General features: G+C 37.5%; 1 protein-coding gene across 1 annotated transcript; it reads right to left on the reverse strand.

Annotated features, from left to right (window-relative positions):
• Positions 1-4,696: 4,696 nt before the first annotated feature.
• On the reverse strand, positions 4,697-22,162 carry LOC104210932 (WD repeat-containing protein 26 homolog). Its single transcript, XM_009759904.2, has 5 exons — positions 22,043-22,162; positions 18,485-19,378; positions 8,217-8,318; positions 6,556-7,185; positions 4,697-5,086 (listed from the first exon to the last, which is right to left on the reverse strand). The coding sequence occupies exons 2-5, from the start codon at positions 19,280-19,282 to the stop codon at positions 4,871-4,873; spliced, it is 1,746 nt and encodes a 581-aa protein (XP_009758206.1). The 5' UTR covers positions 19,283-19,378; positions 22,043-22,162; the 3' UTR covers positions 4,697-4,870.
• Positions 22,163-22,296: the final 134 nt, after the last annotated feature.

Raw genomic sequence — 22,296 nt, forward strand, 5'->3', positions numbered from 1 at the left:
AAATTGAAGAAACAATTAATTAAACTTCAATTTGTATCTAACTAATATTAAACTAACAAATATTCATTTAAACAATAATACAAACATGAAATAAACATGAAAACAACTAATTAAACTTCTATTTTGAAATCTGAAAATTAATTTTAACAAAGCACATGAACATGAACAAACTAGAAAAATGATTTCAACGATAAACAACGAACAAAACAAGAATCAAATATTTAACGATTTTAACTTTTAGAAATATAAAAACGAAATATGGACAAAATAAAACTCAAAAACAACTAACCGGAGATGAATCAACGAAGAACTTTGATTGTAAACAAATCTGTCCGAGCCTCGACCAAAGCTCGAACAAATGACGACGAAGACGAAGAGAAGATGAAGCAGCCCGTAGCTACTGCCGCGACGAGCAGCAGCAGCAGTCCGTCCAACACCTGCTGCGACGAGCAGCAGCAGCACGACGTCGAGACAGCAGCGACAGGCAGCAGCAGCGGCGGCGACAGGCAGCAGCAGCGCGGACAGCCATGGACGACGACATGGTCGACGTCGAAGCTCGTCCATGGCTGTGTTCGTTTGGTTGTTTGGTTGAGACAGAAGCAGCAGCGACGGGGCTTCGAACAACAGAAGGAACAAACAATGGGTTGGTCGACGCACAAACAGAAGCAACTGGTGGAGACGACGGACTGTTTTGCCGGAGAAGATGAAGCTCGACCAAACGACGACGAACTAGAGCAACAATGGTGGACGAAGAAGATGAAGTGCTTGGGCAGCAGCTGTTTGGACGATGAGGATGTGTCGAAAAAGAAGGTAAAGGGCAGCCATGGATGCTTGGTTGGAGCTTTAGAGGAAGAAGAAGAAGATAGGAGGGGGGCGGATGGTTTAGATTTTAGGGTTTTCTTCTTTTAGTTTTTGTAAAATGTAAGACAAAGGGGTTTGGGTCTTTTGGGTTATGGATTGGGTCGACCCAGTTCGAAATGGACTGGGTCGTAGGGAAGATTGGGCCATTTTTTGGGCCTATGGCTTGAAATCGAAGAAGAGGCTCAATTCCGACTTTCTTTATATTTTCGCTCTTTTTCTTCTTTTATTTCTCTAAAACTAAATTATAAAAATACTTAAACTATTATTAAGAATTAAATTAAGTTATAAAAGCGCAAATTAACTCCCAATAACAATTAACGCACAATTAAGTAATAATTAAGCATAAAATTGTATATTTGGACATTAAATGCTAAAAATGCAAACGATGTCTATTTTTGTAATTTTTAATTTTTGTAAAACAAATTTAATTACTAACAACTGTAGAATTAAATCCTACATGCAAAATGCGACATATTTTTGTATTTTTTATTAATTTATCAAATAAACACGCACAGACAAATACAAATAATTATTCAAAATATCACAAAATATCACAAAATTGCACACCAAAGAAAAATTATTTTATTTTTGGATTTTTTGGGAGTAATTCTCATATTGGGCAAAAATCACGTGCTTACAATTGTTATTATTGTTGTACTTAGTATTGTTGAGCCGTGGGATATGTGTGGTTGTGGTATTGGAATTGTCGTTATGGAAATATTATGGCATATAGGCATGTGTGGTGTGAGTTGTTATGTTGTGTTGTTATGTTTTTGGCACATGAGGGATTGTCGAGGTGTTTGCACGTGAGTTGTTTGTGCTATTATTATCATTATTATTATTATTGATATTTGTATATGTGGAGAGATAGGGCAGGTATTTACTTTATTGTTGTGCACACGACGAGAGGGGAGAGGGGCTATCTCGGGGATGATTTATGATGGCCTAGGGGCATTGTCATTGATGATATTTGTGTGGTGTGACTATCTTGTGTGAGTCATGCATATTACGGACTTTTGTTGTATTGTTCCCAATGTGCTACTCGATGTCTCTAATCTTACATGTTGACTTGAGATGTGATAGTACACTTGCACAAGCATACACCATAATCTGTCAACTATATCAGTCCAGGAATATAAATCTTGATGTTCATTGATCATGTACGTGTACTCTTGTATACCTGACTTCTGTATGGGAACTGGATGTTTGCATGTGAGTTGTCTGTACGGATATGAGATATTGTGATTGTTGGCACGTGAGTTATCCGTGCGAATATGAAATATTATTATTGGTATTGGCACGTGAGATGTCCATGCAGTAGTTGTGATTAAGAATGTGGGCACAAGATACTATGTGATTTGAGACTCGTAATTCGTGATTATGAGGGTGGTACCTCGGGGTGATTCTTGAGTAAACCTTGTGAGAGCGGTTGATTAATTGGTTGTCATTATTTTCCTTATTTGGTTTCAATGGTACTTTAACTGTGTTCTGAATACTTGTTGCATTATCACCTGGTTACTCCTGGTCGCTATTTGTTGTTTCTTCCATCCATTGCTAGTGTTATACTATTATTCTTTTCATGTTTAGGTTTACATTGATATTTATTCCTTTGTAGCATTATATTAATATTTTGCACATGTTATTATGTCTAGTAGGTGTCTTGACTGTACCTCGTCATTACTTCACCGAGTTTAGTCTCGATACTTACTAGGTACCGCTGTGATGTACTCATGCTACGCTTCTGCATATTTTTGTGGAGATCCAGGTACCTCGGAGCATGGCGGTCGTTAGTTAGCTGATTGTGAGTTGCCGCGTAGACTTCAAAGTATACCTTCTATTGCGTTCGCAGGCCTCGAAATACCTTCTGTTGTCTTTCATTACTATTGTTTAGTGTTATTCCAGAACAGTATTGTATTTAGAGTTTCTAGTAAACTTAATAGAGCTTATGACTTCGTACCTTTGATTTTGGGATATTGTACATCTGTTGATTGTTGTTGGCTATGCATGGCACTTACTGGTTCATGTTTAATGCTTTAAATCTACGGCAAAAAGCTAAATATACCCCTCTACTTTCAAATATTGTTTACATGTACCCTTCGTTATACTACTGGGCTATCCATATCCCTACCGTCATACTTTGAAACAAAAATACCCCTATTGTCATACTTTGAAATAAAAATACCCCTATTTTGGATGGAGTGCCACGTGGCAACGCCAGATTAAAACGATCCATTTCTTTTTTTTACCTGATCCGTTTTTAAAAAAACCCACAACCCGACCCCTATTTTCATTTTTTTCCAGTTTTTTTTAAAATTTCAGTTTTTAAAAAACGAAAATATTTTGTTAAAAAACAAAACAAAATATTTCTGTTTTTACAAATTTGTTTTTCCAGTTTTTACAAAACAAAATTCTTTTGAAAAACTGAAAAAATGAAAAAAAATATTTTTCAAAAAACGAAAATATTTTGTTGAAAATAATGTTTTCAGTTTTTAAAAAATGAAAATATTTTGTTATAAACTGAATTTTTTTTGTAAAGAGTTTTAGCTTCTTTGGGTTCTATAAATAAAGAATTTTTTTATAAGGTATATTAAATTTTATTTAACATATGAAACGAAAAAGAAGGAAGAGAGTGGTGTGTGTGGGGGGGGGGGAGGTAATTTTAGGTAATATAGCAAAATTAATGTGTATAAATATGAGGATAAAAAGAGATAAAACAGGAAAAAAATATTTTCATTTTTAAACAAAATATTTTCGTTTTTTAAAAACTGAAAACATTATTTTCAACAAAATATTTTCGTTTTTGAAAAATATTTTTTTTCATTTTTTCATTTTTTTAAAAGAATTTTGTTTTGTAAAAACTGGAAAAATAAATTTGTAAAAACAGTTTTTTTTTGTTTTTTAACAAAATATTTTCGTTTTTTAAAAACTGAAATTTAAAAAAAAATACTAGAAAAAAATGAAAATAGGGGTCGGGTTGTGGGTTTTTAAAAAAAATAAATGGGTCGTTTTAATCTGGTGTTTCCACGTGGTACTCCATCCAAAATAGGGTATTTTTGTTTCAAAGTATGACAATAGGGGTATTTTTGTTCCAAAGTATGACGGTAGGGGTATGGATAGCCCAATAGTATAACGAAGGGTACATGTAAACAATATTTGAAAGTAGAGGGGTATATTTAGCCCTTTTCCATTAAATCTATTGATAACTCAGCATGTGTTAGACTTACCTAGTCTTAGAGACTAGCTGCTATCACGACTAGCTAAGGTGGAATTTTGGGGTCGTGACAGAATTACAAAAAGGTAGTGGAACCGAGATGGAGAAGAATGCTTGCAGAGAATTTGAAGTGGATTTGGAGTTTTTCTATTAAAGCGAGAAGCTGATGGCTTTGAGCATGCAAAGCTAAGGTTATAACTGGAAAAGAAAAATTTATACATCTTAAAACCAACATATTTCAGATTATACAAGTATATCCCTTTTTTAATAACATTCATAAAAAAAAATGCATATACACCAAAACAATACCGTGATTATTAATCACATTATTACAATCTCAATATTTTAATCCCTGCATAACTTTTTTCCAGTAACTAAACAGCCTATATAGATAATTTAAGGTAAAAATACTTCTTTGATTCCGCATGTTCGACTTTCTATTAGTAATTTTGGTAATCCCATAAAGATTATGACCTAGATCAGATCGCAACAGAAAGAAAAGAAGCGCTAAAAGTTTAAAGATCGATCAGGATCTCCTCTTTATATGTTAGTATATTACTTGTAAAACCTAGGCTGCTTACCTGGTCATTTGAATAGCAACAATAGTCACACAAAAGAAATCAATAAAAGAAACTAGAGTACATGATTTATTGCTGGACTGAATGTAAATTTCACATTCCTGCTTGTCATAAATGTTAGCTTGACCTTGATGTAAAAGAATATACATAGAAAGCAATGGTTAAGAAAAGGTATCTATCTAATAACATTACATTGCACCAGTGTATGCCCCCGAGAGTTCTAAGTTCCCCCATTGCAGTAATGCACGCCGTTACTAAATGTGTCATAGTGTTTCATGTTTACTTGATTCAAGCCCCATATGCGAATAGTATGATCATCACTTGCAGATGCCAACATATGAGGATTTGCTGGGTTCCAGCTAACACAGTTTACTGTACCAGAATGTCCAGCCATTGTCTCAATGAGTTCTCCTGAGCTTCTATGCCATATATAAACCTGAAAATATAGCTTCAGATCAAAACTCAACCGCTTTCACGGGTATAGATGCAAGAGTAAATCTCAATATGATAAAGGCATCGCAGCATATTAAATAACAGAAGTCAAAGAAAGGATAACTAAGGGGTCGCATTTCCCTGTGCTGATGATGGAATGAAAGAGACCATGAAAGTTGGACTTGGATTTTAGAATTGATGCGGAATTAGGGGATGGAAATGAGCAATGAAACAGAACAAAATAAACAAATTTTCCAAGAAAGCCATTTCATACAAGAAATATTATCTCGCAAAACAAATTTGTGCTTTGTGTCCAATGACAGAAAGAAACAACAAAAGTACCATGTCTAATCTCTATTTGTAATTTCAACGGAAGCAACATTGTATTACACACAAAAGTTACATTCTAAGCACAACAATGCTCTATCTGTTCCAATTTACATGATACCCTTTTCATTTCAGGATATTTCACCAAATTTAATCCTATACAACTTCTAAAATTTTGGTCCTGTTAACTGCTCTTTAAATTTCAAACTTTGAAGCAGTATTTTTTTCTATTACTTCTCAACCATTATGCTGAGCCGAGAGTATACCGGAAACAGCCTTTCTGCCTTCCTATAGGTAGGCGTAAGGTCTATAGGTAGATGTAAGGTCTGTCTAGACACTACCATCCCCAGACTCCACTTGTGGGATTACACTTGATTTCTTGTTGTTGTTGTACTTCCCAACCATTACAATAAAAATTTCTACTGCTACTAATATATTAAAATCAAATTAACAACTTAGAACTTTGTTTCCTGTTTCCAGTCAACCACTATCATATGAAAAGGAAGGAGTAATACTGTTTGTGCTAAACTTTAAATTGACGAACACACCTAAAAAGATCTTCTATTAGGTTTTAATAAAGATAGATCTCTTCATTCCTTTTTTTTTATGACCGCGAAATCCATAAGGAGCCGACCCTTTGAGCCAATCACAGCCCTTGAAACTCGGGAATCCCTCTACCCTTCTCCACTTAAATACCAAAGTTAGGTCGCTTGACACAGGGCCTGAACCTGCGACCTAAGGAACAAGTCCCTCAAGCTTTTTGCCAATTGAGATAACCCCTGAGGGCAAAGACAGATATCTTCATTCTCAAACTGGCATTTTTCTATTGCTCTTATTCCTTATTCAACAAGAAAAGGATCAAAGCACAACTTGGATCATTTTCATCTCGGGATCTTTAACATTTTTCATAATGTGTGATTAGAATTAATGTAACCCTATTCCTAATAGATTCACCCCACAGTAGCAAACCTTTCTCGGGTATTACTGAAAAGTACTGTTCTGATGTGCAAACAAGAAATTTGATATTCTGCGCAAGAGGTAAGTCGTGGAAAGAAAATTAATATTCATAATGACAACTTAGAAATGTCACAAGATATAGATTCTACTGGAGTTAGTTGTTTTCTTGATCAACAAGAGAAGCAGTACCTGTGAGTCCTCACTTCCACTGGCAACGAATGCTTGATCCAGTCCGCCAAAGCAAGACCTTACAACGAAGCGTGAACGTTTATGCCCTTTATATTTGGATATGAGCTTTACAGTTCCCTCTATATTCCACAGATGAATTTCTTGATTCCAAAGACTAACCAATAAATACTTACTGTCCATGGACAATACAAATGAAGTTATTGTTTGATCCTCCTGAATTACTTTCTCTGCTTTTGATTCCCATCCAAATAGTAATATCATATTATCTTTGCAAACAGAGACTACATGCTGCCCATCACTAGTTATGCCCAAGTCAGATATTCTAATAGTTCGATGGCCTTTCCAACACTCCAACTCTTTCCCTTCCAGATCCCACATGCTAATGCTCTTGTCCGTAACACCGCATAATATCCTTTTGCCATCAGGAGCCCATCCACACGAGATCAGACCAAGACCATTTTTCTCATAAATATGTACACATTCACCTGATTCAACATCCCACCGTCTGACAACTTCCTCTACTCCACAAGTGAGAAGCTGATGGTCATCAGGACTCCATGACATATAGGAGACAGGTTTCTGGTGACCAGAAAACTGGTGCTTCATGCAGAACAAACCATCCAATTTCACCTACAAAGAACAGAAAGCTGAGAGCTGAAAAAGAACACTAATACTTTATGTTTAACACAATAGCATCCTAATAAGCTCCGATTACAAATAACACCACCTACATACCCAGACAGCTTTCTATTGTCATATCCCCTGTGTTTCCTCCCTGACCCCAAAAACAGCTCCGGGAAGAAAAAAAAATCAGTTCTTTCAAACTTTACCAAACATGGAACAAAACATGGAGGAGAATGAATCTTGCACATCATACAAGTCAAAAACTAACTCCATTTTATACATACAAGCACCAACAAGAATGCATGAAATCATATGCTGAGTATTGCGCCACATGACAAACCAAAAGAGCCAATACAACTATACAAGTACCAACTCTTTTTTACGAGTACATATCTTAGTGCTGATTTCCACATACAAGCTTGATACCTTTAAACAGCAAAAGTATTACAGCGTCACTAGAAATAAGATTTCATAGATGTGTATAAATACGGAAATAGATAAACACTGAAAACTAATGACAATCAAGCCGCACTAACATTACTTGAAATCCTATGTTATGTTTCAACAAAGAACAAAACACAATGAAAAATAATCTGTCCCTTTACCAGAAAAAATATTAATCCAGGGTATACTTTTAGTTTCCTCTATTCAAATGACCAATTACTAGACACCCTTACAAGATCTGCGAGAGTCTATGATTTATGAATAATCAAGCATGATTTCTTTTAGTAGACTATTTCTCAAGCTTAGGAGTCTCGTAACTGTGAAAAAGATCACGAAGAACTTATTCACACTAGTGAAGAAGACTGTGACTGTAATTATGTATGTTTCCATATTTAGGGTATTTCTGAACTGTGTTTTATCCCTATAGCTTGAGGAAATAACAACAACAAACCCAGTGAATCCCCACTTATTCCCACAAGTGGGATCGGGGGAGGGTGAGATGTACGCAGCTTGAAGAAATAATCAAGTTAAAATATTTTCCAAAACTTCCACTGCTCTTCTTTTTCACCACCCTCAAGTGGACTTAAACTCACCTCCCATATAATCACTGAACAATCAGCAGCTGACGAGGCTAAGTATTTTCCATCATGGGAGAACTGCAAGAACCATACTTCATCACTGTGATTTCGTAATATCTGGTGCATCAAAATCAATGAAAGAAAAAATTACACATCCAAGTGCTAACAAAAAATTATATCTGCAGAATTAAATGCGAGTTAATCCACATATCAGTGAAGTTTAAATAAATCAAAAACATGGAAACAAAGAAATTGGTTCTTTTTTATTATAATAGAGAAAGAAAAAATTGGTTATCGGAAAAGCAGATATTGATGCACATAGATAGTAAATGGGAGCTAAGGAAAAGTCGATGAAATTCAATGTTAACGAGAACATAAAATTTTCTTGACTTGCATCCACCTCCTTTCTTCTAGCATTTAAATTACCGTGCAGTCAGTCAAATTGTTGGTTCAGTATCCCTACATAAAAAGGGACTGTGTAGTACAGGGGCGGAGCTAGAGTGACCGGAACGGGTTCGGCCGAACCCAGTAGCTTTGGTTCGAACCCTGTATTTATCTTAAAAATTACATTGAATACGTATATAGTATTAATTTAGAACCCAGTAACTTCAAACGATTAGAATCCCGAACCCATAAGCTTGAAATCCTGGCTCCGCCTCTGGTGTAGTATAGAAAGAATGAACAAACCCAAAAAAGTTGAAAGAGGAAAGCGGAACTCTCATTAACACTTCCAAAAACTATTATATCAAGAACGGCAAAAGACCCAACCACAGAAACGTTGTCATACGGCCAAACCCTACCATTATTTGACATGGGAACCTTCTTTATATCTTTAACTATGTGAATTAGTTGGAAGAAATATGGACAAACTATTACTCCTTGAAGCTCAGATCTTGAAATTAAGATTCTCAAGACCCAAACTCTAATCTAGGAGTTTTTGGGAAATAACGGTCCATGTAGACATACCACAAACTAAGGAGAAAATTTCACATGTCTATGTACAACAACAAACAACGCATTGTAATTCGGTGTTCTGAAAGGCACCCGCTTCAGCGCTTAAAGCATGAAGCGGGCAGTTGGTCGCTTCTGTGTTGTGAAGCGTAGCGGGTGATATAAAGCGTGCTCTTCTGCCAAAAAAGCGAGAAGCGACAGAAGCGAGCGCTTCGGTATATTGTGTAAAAAATAAAAAGCTCTTTTTTTTTCAAAACATCATCGAGCAGTAGAGAAAAACAAGCGACTAGGGTCAAGCCCAGGTATGTGATTCCTCCTCCTCCTCCACCCCCTCCTCCTCCTTTCACTATTTCAGTCTCAAACCCAGTTTTTTCTGCCAATTTCCTTTGGTTAATCTTTTCCTTCAGTATTTTTTTAATTTTTTTTTTAAATTCCGCTTCACTTCAAAAAAGTGAGCGCTTCGCTTCTCGCTTCACGTTTTAAGCGAAAAGGGGCATGTCGCTTTTCCTCGCTTCACGCTCTTCACAACACTGGTATAATCCCACGAGTGAGGTCTGAGGAGAGTAGAGTGTACGCAGACCATACCCTTACCTTCAAGAAAGCAGAGAGGTTTCCGGTAGACCCTCAGCTCAGGAAAGGTAAAAGGAGGGCAACAACAAGCATACCAATTAGAAACCAAAGTAAAAATACAAAACTAACAGTAGTTACAGTAACCCTCAGGGGTTGGCCTGGTGGCAATTGACTTGAGCCTTGGGGTTTGCTCCCTTTCAAGGTCTCAAGTTCGAAACCCACTGGGTGCAAACAATTTCTGAGGGCCATCGGACTGGGTAAAACCTGAATTAACCGCGGTGCACTTGCGGGAAACTCCTTGCCGAGGGCCTGTGCACCCCCGGGAATAGTCGGGGCTCGAAGAGACTCGGACACCCGGTGCAAATCAAAAAAAAAAACTACTGTTACAGACAGGACAACGCTCGGCTACCAATCCTAACCTTTTACCTTTATTCTCAACCTTTATACTTTCCTATCCATGGCCATGCCCTCGGTAAGCTGGAGCAACGCCATATCCTGCCTAATCACCTCTCCCCAATACTTCTTTGGCTTGCCTCTACCTCTCCTTAGGCCCTCCAGAGTCAACCTCTCACACCTGCTCATCGAAGCATATGTGCCTCTCCTCTTCATATGCATGAACCATCTAAGTCTCGGCTCCTGCATCTTGTCCTCCACAGGGGTCACACCCACCTTGTCCTGAATAACTTAATTTCTAATTCTATCTAACCTGGTATACCCGCACATCCATCTCAATTCTCAACATACTCATTTCAGCCACCTTTATTTTTTGGACATGGGAGTTCTTGACTGGCCAACACTCCGCCCCATACAACATAGTCAATCTGACCACCGCTCTATAGAACTTACCCTTAAGTTTTGGTGGCACACTATGTTACTCGAACTCTCTAAAAATGTGGTAGGATACGTGTCGGATCCTCCAAAAGTAGTGCATTTTTGAAAGATCCGACAAGGGTGCGGCTACATTTTGGAGAGTCCACGCAACATAGGCAGCACATTCTATAACATAAAACACCGAAAACGAGCCTCCATTTCATCCACCTTGTCCCAATACAATGTGTAACATCCCCGTCAATCTCTCCATTCCCTTGTATAACTGACCCAAGGTATTTAAAACTCTCTCCTAGGGATGACTTGAGAATCATGCCTCACGTCTTCGTCCACTACCTGAGTCGCACCACTGAACTTGCACTCCAAGTATTCTGTCATGGTCCTGCTCAACTTGAAACCTTTAGAATCCAGGGTCTGCCTCCAAACCTCTAACCTCTCACTGACATCGCCTTGCGTCTCGTCAATCAGTACAATATCATCTGCAAATTACATGCACCATGGCATCTCCCCATGAATGTGGCGTGTTAGTGCGTCGATCGCCAAGTCAAATAGAAATGGGCTGATGGCTGACGCCCGGTGCAACCCCATCATAACTTGGAAGTGTTCTGAGTCCCCTCCCACATTCCTTACTCGAGTCTTAGCTCCATCATACATGTCCTTAATAGCCTTAATTTATGCAACATGAACACCTCTAACCACCAAACATCTCCACAAAACCTCCCTCAACACTTTATTGTAAGCTTTCTCTAAGTCGATGAACACCATAAGTAAATCCCTCTTCCTCTCCCTATACTGCTCCATCAACCCCCTTACAAAATGAATAGCTTCCGTAGTCGAACGAACCGGGATAAATCCGAACTGATTTTCAAAAATAGTCACAATCCTCCTCAACCTCATCTCCACCACCCTCTCCCGGACTTTCATAGTATGGCTTAGTAACTTGATGCCCCGGTAGTTGTTGCAACTTTGGATATCACCCTTGTTCTTATAAAAACATGAAGGTAAAATTTCAAAATCTTAATCTGTTTATGTCGTTAGACTTCATTTAAGGGGAAAAGTGGGTGACAAGAAAGAGAGACATAAAGTAAGTGAAGAAGAAACGAAAAAAAATAAGAGGAAGTACACTTAGAACAACTATATAAAACATCTAACACACCGTCATGTCCATGACAGTCACGATTTGGATACTAGAGAGAGTTGCCTAGCAAATTTAATAAAAGCATAACTCTATAATTTTTTAGTTTTAGAGCATGTTTCAAGTATGTCTGCATCATTTTCAAAAATGCCAAGTGCCAAGTAAAAGTATTTGGTAATACAGTTTAAGGGCAGATGAAATTAGAACTCCAACAGGAGGATACTAGTTGAGCAAAAGAAGACAAATAATAAAAAGCGTAAATACAAAACAAAGTAGAGGACACAAAAAGAAGAGAGTTTTATTGTTAATAGAAAAAGTGGGAATCCATTCCTACTTGAAGTTTATTCTGTAGATAATGTACAGATATTCTTCTAGTTATCCAAATAGAACTTATGCTTGCACATTTGCCTTATGACACAATCATCAATCTCTTCGATCAATCAAGGTTAAGTTAATTAGATGTATAAGCTAACTTTCATTGTTAAAGTAGGAATATTCTTTTATACAAGAGGTATACAGAACTAGCTTTATATCAAAGAGCCCCTCCTAAAGAACCTTATCAAATCATATTTGCATGTTGTCATGTCATGTGTACTAGGGAAAGAATTATTAAAATATTAGATCATGCGTGACAAATCACGGTTGCAATGACCATCTGCAGTACCAAAGAGCAAAAGAACTGTGAACCATGTTACACAATCTTCATCTTTTGCATGTTGACTTCTTAATTGGAGCTCATTATGTAACTATGTCCAGTACCAAATAGCAAAACAGTGATCATCCTTCTTTACTGCGTGTGCAGCTCAACCTTGTAATTAATTTGCTGAATAACACATGCTTCATCTCTTGGGCCATAGAATTTTAACTACATTGTCTTAAACCACATCTCCAGTAGCATTATTTTTGTCATCCTTAATTCTTCTTTTTCTTATGTTGTCCTAACTAATGGATCAAATATTGTAGTTAAAAGGAATAGGAGAAGCTCATCATCTTCCTTCCCTTTACGTCCAGTCTTGTTGCAAGCCAATATGTTCTAGTATCCATTAGTAAATCAACCAAATATCCAATTAGTTCTATGACTTTCTTGGCTGAATATGGTCTTGTGCAAAACTGAAGTATGGACAAATAGTTGGAATAGGAGACGAAGTCCAGAACTTGTCTTAGCTATACAACAACAACAACAACAACTGAACAACAGCAAACCTAGTGTAATCCCACAAGTGGGGTTTGAGCAGGATAGTGAGTACGCAGCCTTACCCATACCCTGTACAGGTAGAGAAACTATTTCCGATAGATTCTCGGCTCCAAGCAAGAATGAAAAATTACAGAAATATAGAGAAGAAAAGCATTATTGTAAGCGTCGGGGAAACAGTAACAACAATAAGATAGTACAACAACCAAAACACCAGGCAATAATAGAATACTAAGAATAAGAAATAACAAGAATAACGTTGCTACTACTGGAATGAAAGGGAAGACGCTCAACTGCCTACTCGCCTTTTACCCTAATCCTCGCCTTCCATCCCTACCTATCAAGGGTCATGTCCTTGGTAAACTGAAGATGCGTCATGTCTTGTCTAATCACCTCTCCCTAATACTTTTTTGGCCTACCTCTACCTCTTCTCAGACCCGCCATTGTCAATCTCTCACACCTCTTCACCTGGGCATCTGGAAATCTCCTCTTCATATGCCCGAACCATCTCAACCTCGTTTCCTGCATCTTGTCCACGACGGAGGTCACACCTACCTTATCCTGAATAGCTTCATTCCTGACCATATCCCTCCTAATATGCCCACACAACCATTTCAGCATGCTCATCTATCTAGATCAAAAACACTTATCCCAGCAACCTGGGGCATTTGAGTATCTCCACAAATTATAGATTTTTTTTTGAATTGCCTCGTTTTGAATGTAAGTTGTGACAACTTACATTCAAAACGAAGTCGGGCTTCTCTCAAAAAAACCAAGTCAATAATAGGGCATATATTAAATTGTTTGCTCAAACATATGGAGTCCAGGTCGTGTTAGTTCCAATTTAGACGTCAATTACTATGTTGAAGACTGTTCTCGGTGCACTTGGTTATTACTAATTAAAGTAGATCTGAGTTATTTTTTATCTTCCAACATTTTATGCCGGAATCCGCGATCAGTTTGGTGTAACTAACAAGAGGTTAATCATAAGCGAGAATATTTTTTAACATCTTTCTCCATTTCGTGTTTTCCCGATGAATTATTCATCCATCACATTGTGCTCGTATAAGTTGCAAGAGAAACACCTAGTCACTTTATTGAAACAATTGACACATTACATATACATCACCATGTTATCATTCGCCAAAATGTGAAGTCCTCCTCACTGCTTGTTATTAATCAAATGTCTTCTTTTTATTTTGCCGCAAGTGCGCTCGATAGGATTCTTTACCCAGATCAAAAACAATTTCTTTGTTCGAAATTCAACATCAATAAAGACAGCTTGAGCAAAAATCTATCAAATGTATTTTTGGAGGACTCTCTTCTTCGAAAAAGTTTTATTTTAGTACATACCAATAGCTAACTTTATGAGAAATGACATTTTTAGAGATTTCTCCATATTTCTCTTTAGGTGCACTTGCTCAAACTGTCATATCCACCTATCTTCCTACTACTACTCTTATTGTTAAGACTCCTCTTCTTTGTGTTTACTCAAGACGACATCCTTCAAATCCCACCTGCTAACCGAGTTCTTGCTTCTTCTCATGATGGTGGTCCGAAGATCTCTAGAGATGCATCGTCCACTGATGAAACTATGGTTTCTATCACCTTCCAATATGTACTCAATCTACTGGAAAATCCTAATACTTGTTATGATTTTAAGAGTTGCCATTTTTTTGCATCATAGCTTGTATGGCCACTCCTTGCTGGTTGAATGCATCTTTTTTATTTCTGAAGGTAACTAATTTTATTGATGTTGGGATAAAACCCATGTACATAAGCAGTATATCAGAAAGTAGCGAACTTACACCAAACCATGGTTCTCCACAAGAATCACCTAATCATGAACACAAGTAAGGACCTCGTGGGCGGTGGGTGCACCAAAAGAACTAAAAGCATGAGGCAAACCCTTAAGTTTACAATATCATTCTCAGCCATTCAAAAGCTCAAATACTCCTACTTTCCAAATCACTCAAACAACAGCTAAAGCGGCAATAGCCATCCCATGCCCTAGGTCCTTTTCTAGAAAGCCCAACTGTGCAACGCTTCTTTACTGTGCTTGGCATTATCCACTGTATTCCGAACCATTTCACGACAGTCCACCATAAAGATGTTGCCACATAACAATGCAAGAGGAGATTATTTAAATCTTATCCTACACACTTCCACATAAACTACCAACTAACATGCGTAATCCATCTCTTCCACAAATTATTTGGTTGTCAGGATGACTTCCCTAGTCACTAGCCATGCAAAGGACACATTTTTCAGGCGCCTTCAGTATCCATCGACAATGTGGAAAAAACACTTCCTCAACAACAATTCCTGCTAGGAAGCTTTAACTGAGAACATCACATCTCTACTTGTGCCCCATCTCCACGAATCCTACAATAAGTGTGAGACGCTCCGCTTATAAAGTAGTTCCCCTAGCTTTGGAGTTCCCATATCTCCCTATCATGTAAGTTTTGTCTAAAACTTAGATCACCTGTTACACTAGCATCTCTGTCTAAGTGTTAGGGAATGGATGCCTCGGCATATTCTCTCCACAACACCTGTGATCCCAAAAGCTTATCTTACTACCTATCCGGAAGGTTACTTGGTCATCAAAGTCTTCTCACCATTTCATGATGTTTCTCTATGAAACATATTCGAGCAGAAGCATGATGTTCCTTCTCATCCACCCATCCCTTATTATGCCGTACTTTTCTTCTATCACCCCTCCAGAATGATAGTTCCTCCAAACCAAATCTCTAAAACATTTCCGAGTTCATTCACTTTCAGTTCTCCCTCTTTTCTTGTGTCTTGACAATCTTCCACCTTACAAAAAAACCTCATCGACTCATCTGCGGTATTCCATAAGAACCCCATCTGGAGTCTCGAAAGTTTTTCAATCATATCTGCCGCCTACATTAGTGACATACAATGCGCAAGGATGCTTGAAAGTATACTCTTAACCAGTATTTCCTAGTTCCTTCCCTTTTTGACAATTACCTCTTTTGCCACCTGCAAGTCGCTTCCCAACTCTTTCAATCACCTAGTTCCACTGTGAGAACCTTTTTCGACGCACATCACAATAAAAATTCTACAAAGATGTCAATGTTATCAACCTTGCCTATCGGTATAATCTCGCATTTCCCAAGGTTAATTTTTAGTTCTAAACCACCTAGACTAAAGTATCATCTGCAAATAGTAAGTGTGACCCTCACATTGCTTAGTTGCTCAATCAATGCAGCAAAACCCCTCATGATCCTTTTGCCACACCTCTGTCCATTATATTATTCGGTGCTTTTATCACCAAATTAACTAACATTTGAGATCACGGATCCCTGCCTCAACCCCCTCGAGTAGCCGAAAAACTCACACGGATTTCCATTCACCGTGATAGAGGACTTGATCAAAGCAATATAAAAAATGGTCCATCTCTTCTATTTCTGTCCAAATCACATCTTCATCACGAAGAAATCCAAGAACTCCCAATTCACATGATCATATGCTTCTCAAAATTCAACTTGCACGAATTTCCCGGTTCTCCTTCTTCCTTTCAAAGTCAACCACTTTGTTTGCTGCCCAGGGCCACAGGTATGCAATTGTACTCCAACACCTCCCCTTAATTGTGCTCCAGCATTGTTGGAAGAAAGCAAGTGTAAAACTATCAAACCTAAGGACTTGTCTATCGCACATTTGTCCACCGCCTCCCTCCTGAAAAACGATAACTGTAAAAATTTTATGTTGTGCTTACTAACACAACTTCCTCCTTAAACAAAAGATCTCCCTATCTGATAATCCTTTTTCTTAGTGCTTCCCTTCTAAAATCTCCATCAACTCAATTCATCTCGTGTGTGTCGAGACCAAACTCACCAGCCCTATTGCTTCTCTTATGTCATGTAATCGTTTTATTCTCCAGTTCTACCAAAAATTTCAAAATAGCCCGGCCCTATCTTTGAGTTACTTCGGGCCTTCCTCTTTCAATTGCAACAAGCCCCACACTTTGCAAAAAGCCCCACACTCGCCTGATGTTCAGAATATTCTTGGCCATATCTATCTCTCCATCTCCTCGGCCTATCCTCTCCCTATAAAGTTTTTAGACTTGCCAAGTTTGCCCCTCCCATCAATCTCACATGGTTTGAATTTTGAATTATATCTGCATTTGCCATGTGCTCTTCTACACATTTCTAAGTATCCAATAAATCTATGTGCTTAAAATGACATCAGCCAAGCATTTCCTTATGGCAAAATATCTGCTTGCCAGTGACCAACATTATCCTTCTTTATTGGTGCCTTAAAGACTTACAAAAACCTGCAACTCAATGGAAAACAAGACGAGGCTTCGAGCATACCCAAGAAAAAAAGATTCATGCACCAATTGCCTTTACTCATCAACATTAACTTTTTCCATCAGTATCCAAAACTAGGCAATACTAACAGAAGTATCAAACAGAAAGAAAAAATGCTAAATTGGAAGCAACAATGGAAGATCTACTGAAGTGCTCAGCCACAAAGCTACTTGAATAAGATTTGACCAATTTGGATCATCAAGCCCCTAAGCCAGTTGTAAGATGAAGTTGATCATGCAGGTATCTGGGGTGCACAATTATCCCAACATTGATTCTTTTCTATTATCTTGACTCAGGTTATGATTGTGGTACGAGCAATACCAGCTACACCAAAACTTCACAATACGACAACTGGATAAGACCAAATCCCAGCAACTTGCTAACAGAGTAAAACTCTAGCACAAAACCAACTAAAAAAATTATAAAACCGTTCCACTATTAAGATCTTTAACAATATAATTGCACAACCCAACGTTAATACAATTGACTAGGTACACCATATACACTAAAGAGTAAAGAGCTATGCATATTGTAACAATATCCACCCTTATAAAACTCGGATTTCCAAATAGCAGATTAGCGTATATACTCCGCAGCCATGAATTGAATACTCTTACGTTTAGATACATAAATGCTAGCTTCCCAGTCTTACAGTAAAAGCTCTAAGACGCTTCATACTCCCTTCGTTTCAATATATAAACCTATTTTCTTTTTAGTCTGTGCCAAAGAGAATGACCTCTTTCCCTACTTGGAAACTATTTACCTTTATGCAATTATTTACAGCCACACAAAATATATGTGTCTCATTTTACACCACAAGTTCAAAAGTTTCTCTCTTTTCTTAAACTCTGTGCCCAGTCAAACGGGTTCACATAAATTGAAACGGAGGGAATATAAAGTTTAAAGGCACATTTTGACAACGTGATTTTAACATACATAGCATATTAAGGAATTGTCTTTATTAAAACACAGGCATCAACTCAATCAGTGGTTTGACGCTTTCCACTGTCAGAGTGAGTTTTACATTACTCAAACAGTGATAGAATAAATGAAGTGAAAAATCCTTTAGATTAACATTATTTGTAATATAAAGTATGAACTTGATCTAACACTTCCCATCGTGAATATTTATCATCTGTATATATAAACCAAAACACAGATGGATCTAAGTTATAGGTGATTATAAGGTGCATTAAGCATTTCTAAGAACAAATACTGGAATGGTAAAGCTTGAACAGGTTAAGAAAGTATCAAGATTGAAATGCAATCTAACCTGCAAAGTTTGAGATGGAATTTGATCCCTTCCGCACTGATGATCAGTGAGCAAAGACATCTCACCTACCAAAGAGTTGTGAAACCTACAAGCATCTAGTTGCAAGTCGAGAGCCTGTTCAACAAGATGTATCAATCTTTGTTCAGGAATTACGACTGTTGGGGGAAGCAATTTTTGCAATTCCTCTAGTAGCTTTCTTCGTGACTTTGCTCTCACAACAACTTGACCTGACGCTACAGCACGAACCTGCTGCAAAGGTGATAAAACGCACAAAGAAAGCTCACGGACTCTATCAGTGTTTATGCAAAGAGGTCCAATCTCAGTCCTCAATGTCTTCAAAGCATCCTTGACTTTTTTTTCATCTAACAGTTCAAGAAACTTCTGTTCCAATATCAGAAATGATGCCAATTGAACAACCTTTTCATCCACTACACCGATTTTATGTAATGTGGCTACACTTTCATCCCATTTACCATCAAGGATTTGCTGCATAAATAACTTTACCACAGCAGATTGCAAAGGTATCCCAGACTCTTCTTCTAGATGTGCCCCAGTTTTGTTATAACCTAGAGAATATAATGCCTCTGCTAAAATTCGCACAAATTCAACTTTCTTGACGACCCCTTTTGTACCAACAACCTCGTCGTCCCTTTGGCAAACCAGGGGGCGAGCCATCAAGTCATTCAATGAGCAACTTGCAGGATCTCTAGGAAATGTGCTGTTTGAAAGATCTCCTGGTTCCCCAGAGGATACTTTCACACGTTTGGATGGTGGTTCAGCATCCTCTGCACCTCCCATAAATATATACCTCAGCCCATATATATATAACAGGGGGAAAACAGAGCTTCAAGTTGAAATCGCAATATAACTCCTTCAACAATGAAAACTAACGCCCTACATAGCACCACAAAGGGAAACAACTTCAAAAATTAAAGTTCAAAAATTAAAACAGAACAGCTAAAATAGAACGAAGGACCAAGGCAGAGGATTCAATGCCTAAAATGTTCCAAGATAAGAAAAATGATAGTGGAGGGACATAGGTGAATGATAAAACCTATGATTAACAAGTGCATAAATTAGTACCTATGTAACACATTTTTCTTCAATCTATTAGTATATACTAGTTACTTGGGATAGATTATCAATATAATCATATGTGCTGCCAATCACAGTCAGAATATTAATATTTCCTCCTTTATATCTTCTTAGCATGGATAATCAACACCCAAAGGTAATGGTAAATATTAATGCACAATACCCTCCACTATGCTAAGCTCTTGATGTTGAAAATCTAACAAAAGCAAGCAACCAAAGTACATTCGCCACTATCAACTTGCTAGCTCCAGCTATAATTACCTGCCACTTAGAATAGTGTGACCCACCTATGCAATGACTTGAGGCTATAAATACCAATGGTGAAGCTGGAGTTATCAACACAATCTCACTCTATTAGAGGATAAATCCTTGCTAGAGTTAGACTATAAAAACAATCAGTCTCCTGCAATACTATATAACTCAAGTGATACCCTACTTCCAATACAAAATTTAGCATCCGTTGAAATAGGTTGGAGCAACAAAAGTTCTTCTTTAAGCAAACATATGACCATGACTGTGATAACCGTTAGCCCCTTAAGCCTAGTAAACGTTATTCATACTCTTTTAGTTCCATTTGCATCACCACACCTCAGTTTCCAAACTAGTTGGAGTCGACTATATGAATCCTCTATATCTATTTTAAGGCCCATCCAATTCCAACACAAATAATTTGTTTTTTGGGGAAAAAACATAAGTAGCAAGCCAATTAGTCAATATAATTGCTGCTAGACCGAAAAAGTGATTTACAGTCTAAGTTGCTCGGACTCGGGTACGAGTGTCCAACATGGATGCGGATTTAAAGGTCGGATTTTTCGAGATGTAAATCCTAAGATTCGGAGATACGATCCTAGTACGGATACGGGTGTAGGGATCTAGCTAGAAATAATTTTAAAAATATAAAAATATCTCTAAATTATGAGAAATTTTATGGAATACTTACGTATAGCTTATAAAGTGTGAATTTTTTTTATTCTCAAGTTGTATGATAAGTAAAGGATTGATTTCCTAGATAAGGTATGCTATTTTCTTCAAATTTACCCTAGTTTTGGTTCTGATTTCGGGAATCAAATTTTATCTCATCTCGTATTTTTCTGTTCGTCGTGGTCAAAGTACCCAACATTGTTTGACCAAATCCAGTGCGGATCCCCTAGCCACACCCATACAAGGGTCGTCTCGACACAGGTGCGACACCTAAACTGCCGTGTCGGAGCAACTTAGTTTACAGTAAATAATCCAAAATTAGTCTAGCCATATCGCTTAGGATCCTTAGATAGAAATCCGTCTAACAGAAAAAGGGGAGTAAAACTCGCTCATGCAGATCTTTTAGGCAACTCTAGCAAAATCAAACCCAAATAGACCAAAATAGTGAATCAAAACACTCTAAACGATTTCTATCCAATATTGAAAAAACTTTGGCAAGAAGCGGTATAAGGATTTGCATATCAACCATGGAACTGTTAATGTTCTGCTATGCTACAAGAGGGAGTACAGTGAATACAAGTTCTGTATTCACTATCCCACTCCACATTGTGTGGTACCATGACTGATCTGCAAATCCTTATGCCGTTTCTCGCCAAAATTTTTAAATTTTTGACAAATATTCATTTAGAGAAAGTTTTGGTTCACACAATTTTGGTTTATTTTGGTCTAATTTTGTTGGAGTCGCCCAAAATCATTTGCACACTATCCATGGATTAATTGAATGAGCGAGTTTTTTTGTCCCCTTTTTTTTAGACGATTTCTATCCGAGGATCCTAAGTGATATGACTACATTAATTTAGAGTTATTTCCTATAGACGATTTCTATCCGAGGATCCTAAGTGATATGACTAGATTAATTTAGAGTTATTTCCTATAAATTTTAGGGCTAGGGGACTGTTATAAGGACTAATACGCTGGCTACTTATGTCTTTTCCCCTTGTTTTCTATGACAAATTAGGGGTTCTCCAAAACTAGAGATTCTCTAAATCTCACATTTATCTCTACGCTGACCTACAAGTCTCTAACTCTTGGTAGATTCTGTATTCATTGAGGGATTCACATTTTGTCACAACAGTCCAAAAGTTCAAACTATGCATACAAAAATATATAAGTTGTTAAAAGCGTAATCCTCTTAGTTAAAGACCAGATTACAATAATCATCCAAAACCCACAGGATAAAGAAATAAATTTACATACAATCCTTAAATTAGCATCAAATAATCCAATAAACAGATAAAGATTCAAAATTCAGGTTCGGCAACCAACTATCAAAAGCCCCATTTCTGTATAAAGTAAAAAGGCAGGAAAAACAAAAACTACAAATTACCACAAATAGAGTATCAAAAAAAGCCGGTGAATTAGATGGATAATCACAAAAGAAAGAAATAATAGTATTTTTTTCTCTACTTAGTGGGTAAGCATATGATGTAGAAAGTTAGGATTAGAAACAAGTGAAGATAGCTAAAGAGAAGTATGATTAACTGTTGGGTGGTGAGGTCTGAGAAGCATGTGACATGTAGAGATTGGGCCTTTGTTAATGGCGGTTCGGTGGAGGGACAGATGTGAAGAGAAATGGTGGAGAAAGGGGAGAAAGGGGTCGGTTTGTATTTATGTTCTGTGTGGGTAGCAAAAGGAAGTCATATCTTGCGTGTTGTACGACACCTTGAAGGGCAAGGTTAATCTTGAAGGGGAATAGTGGCATTTGATAACAATATCTTTGGTCGTTTCATAATGTA

The sequence above is a fragment of the Nicotiana sylvestris genome, chromosome 5 (assembly GCF_000393655.2).
Source record: "Nicotiana sylvestris chromosome 5, ASM39365v2, whole genome shotgun sequence".
Lineage (NCBI taxonomy): Eukaryota > Viridiplantae > Streptophyta > Magnoliopsida > Solanales > Solanaceae > Nicotiana > Nicotiana sylvestris.

What these genes read in the sequence shown, in the direction of transcription:
- LOC104210932 (XM_009759904.2), bottom strand. Translation starts at nt 19,282, where the DNA reads ATGGGAGGTGCAGAGGATGCTGAACCACCATCCAAACGTGTGAAAGTA. An exon ending in TTCCATCTCAAACTTTGCAG is followed by an intron (nt 8,319 to 18,484) that starts GTTAGATTGCAT and finishes TTGATGCACCAG; the next exon opens with ATATTACGAAATCACAGTGA. An exon ending in GTGGAAGTGAGGACTCACAG is followed by an intron (nt 5,087 to 6,555) that starts GTACTGCTTCTC and finishes CTATATTTTCAG; the next exon opens with GTTTATATATGGCATAGAAG.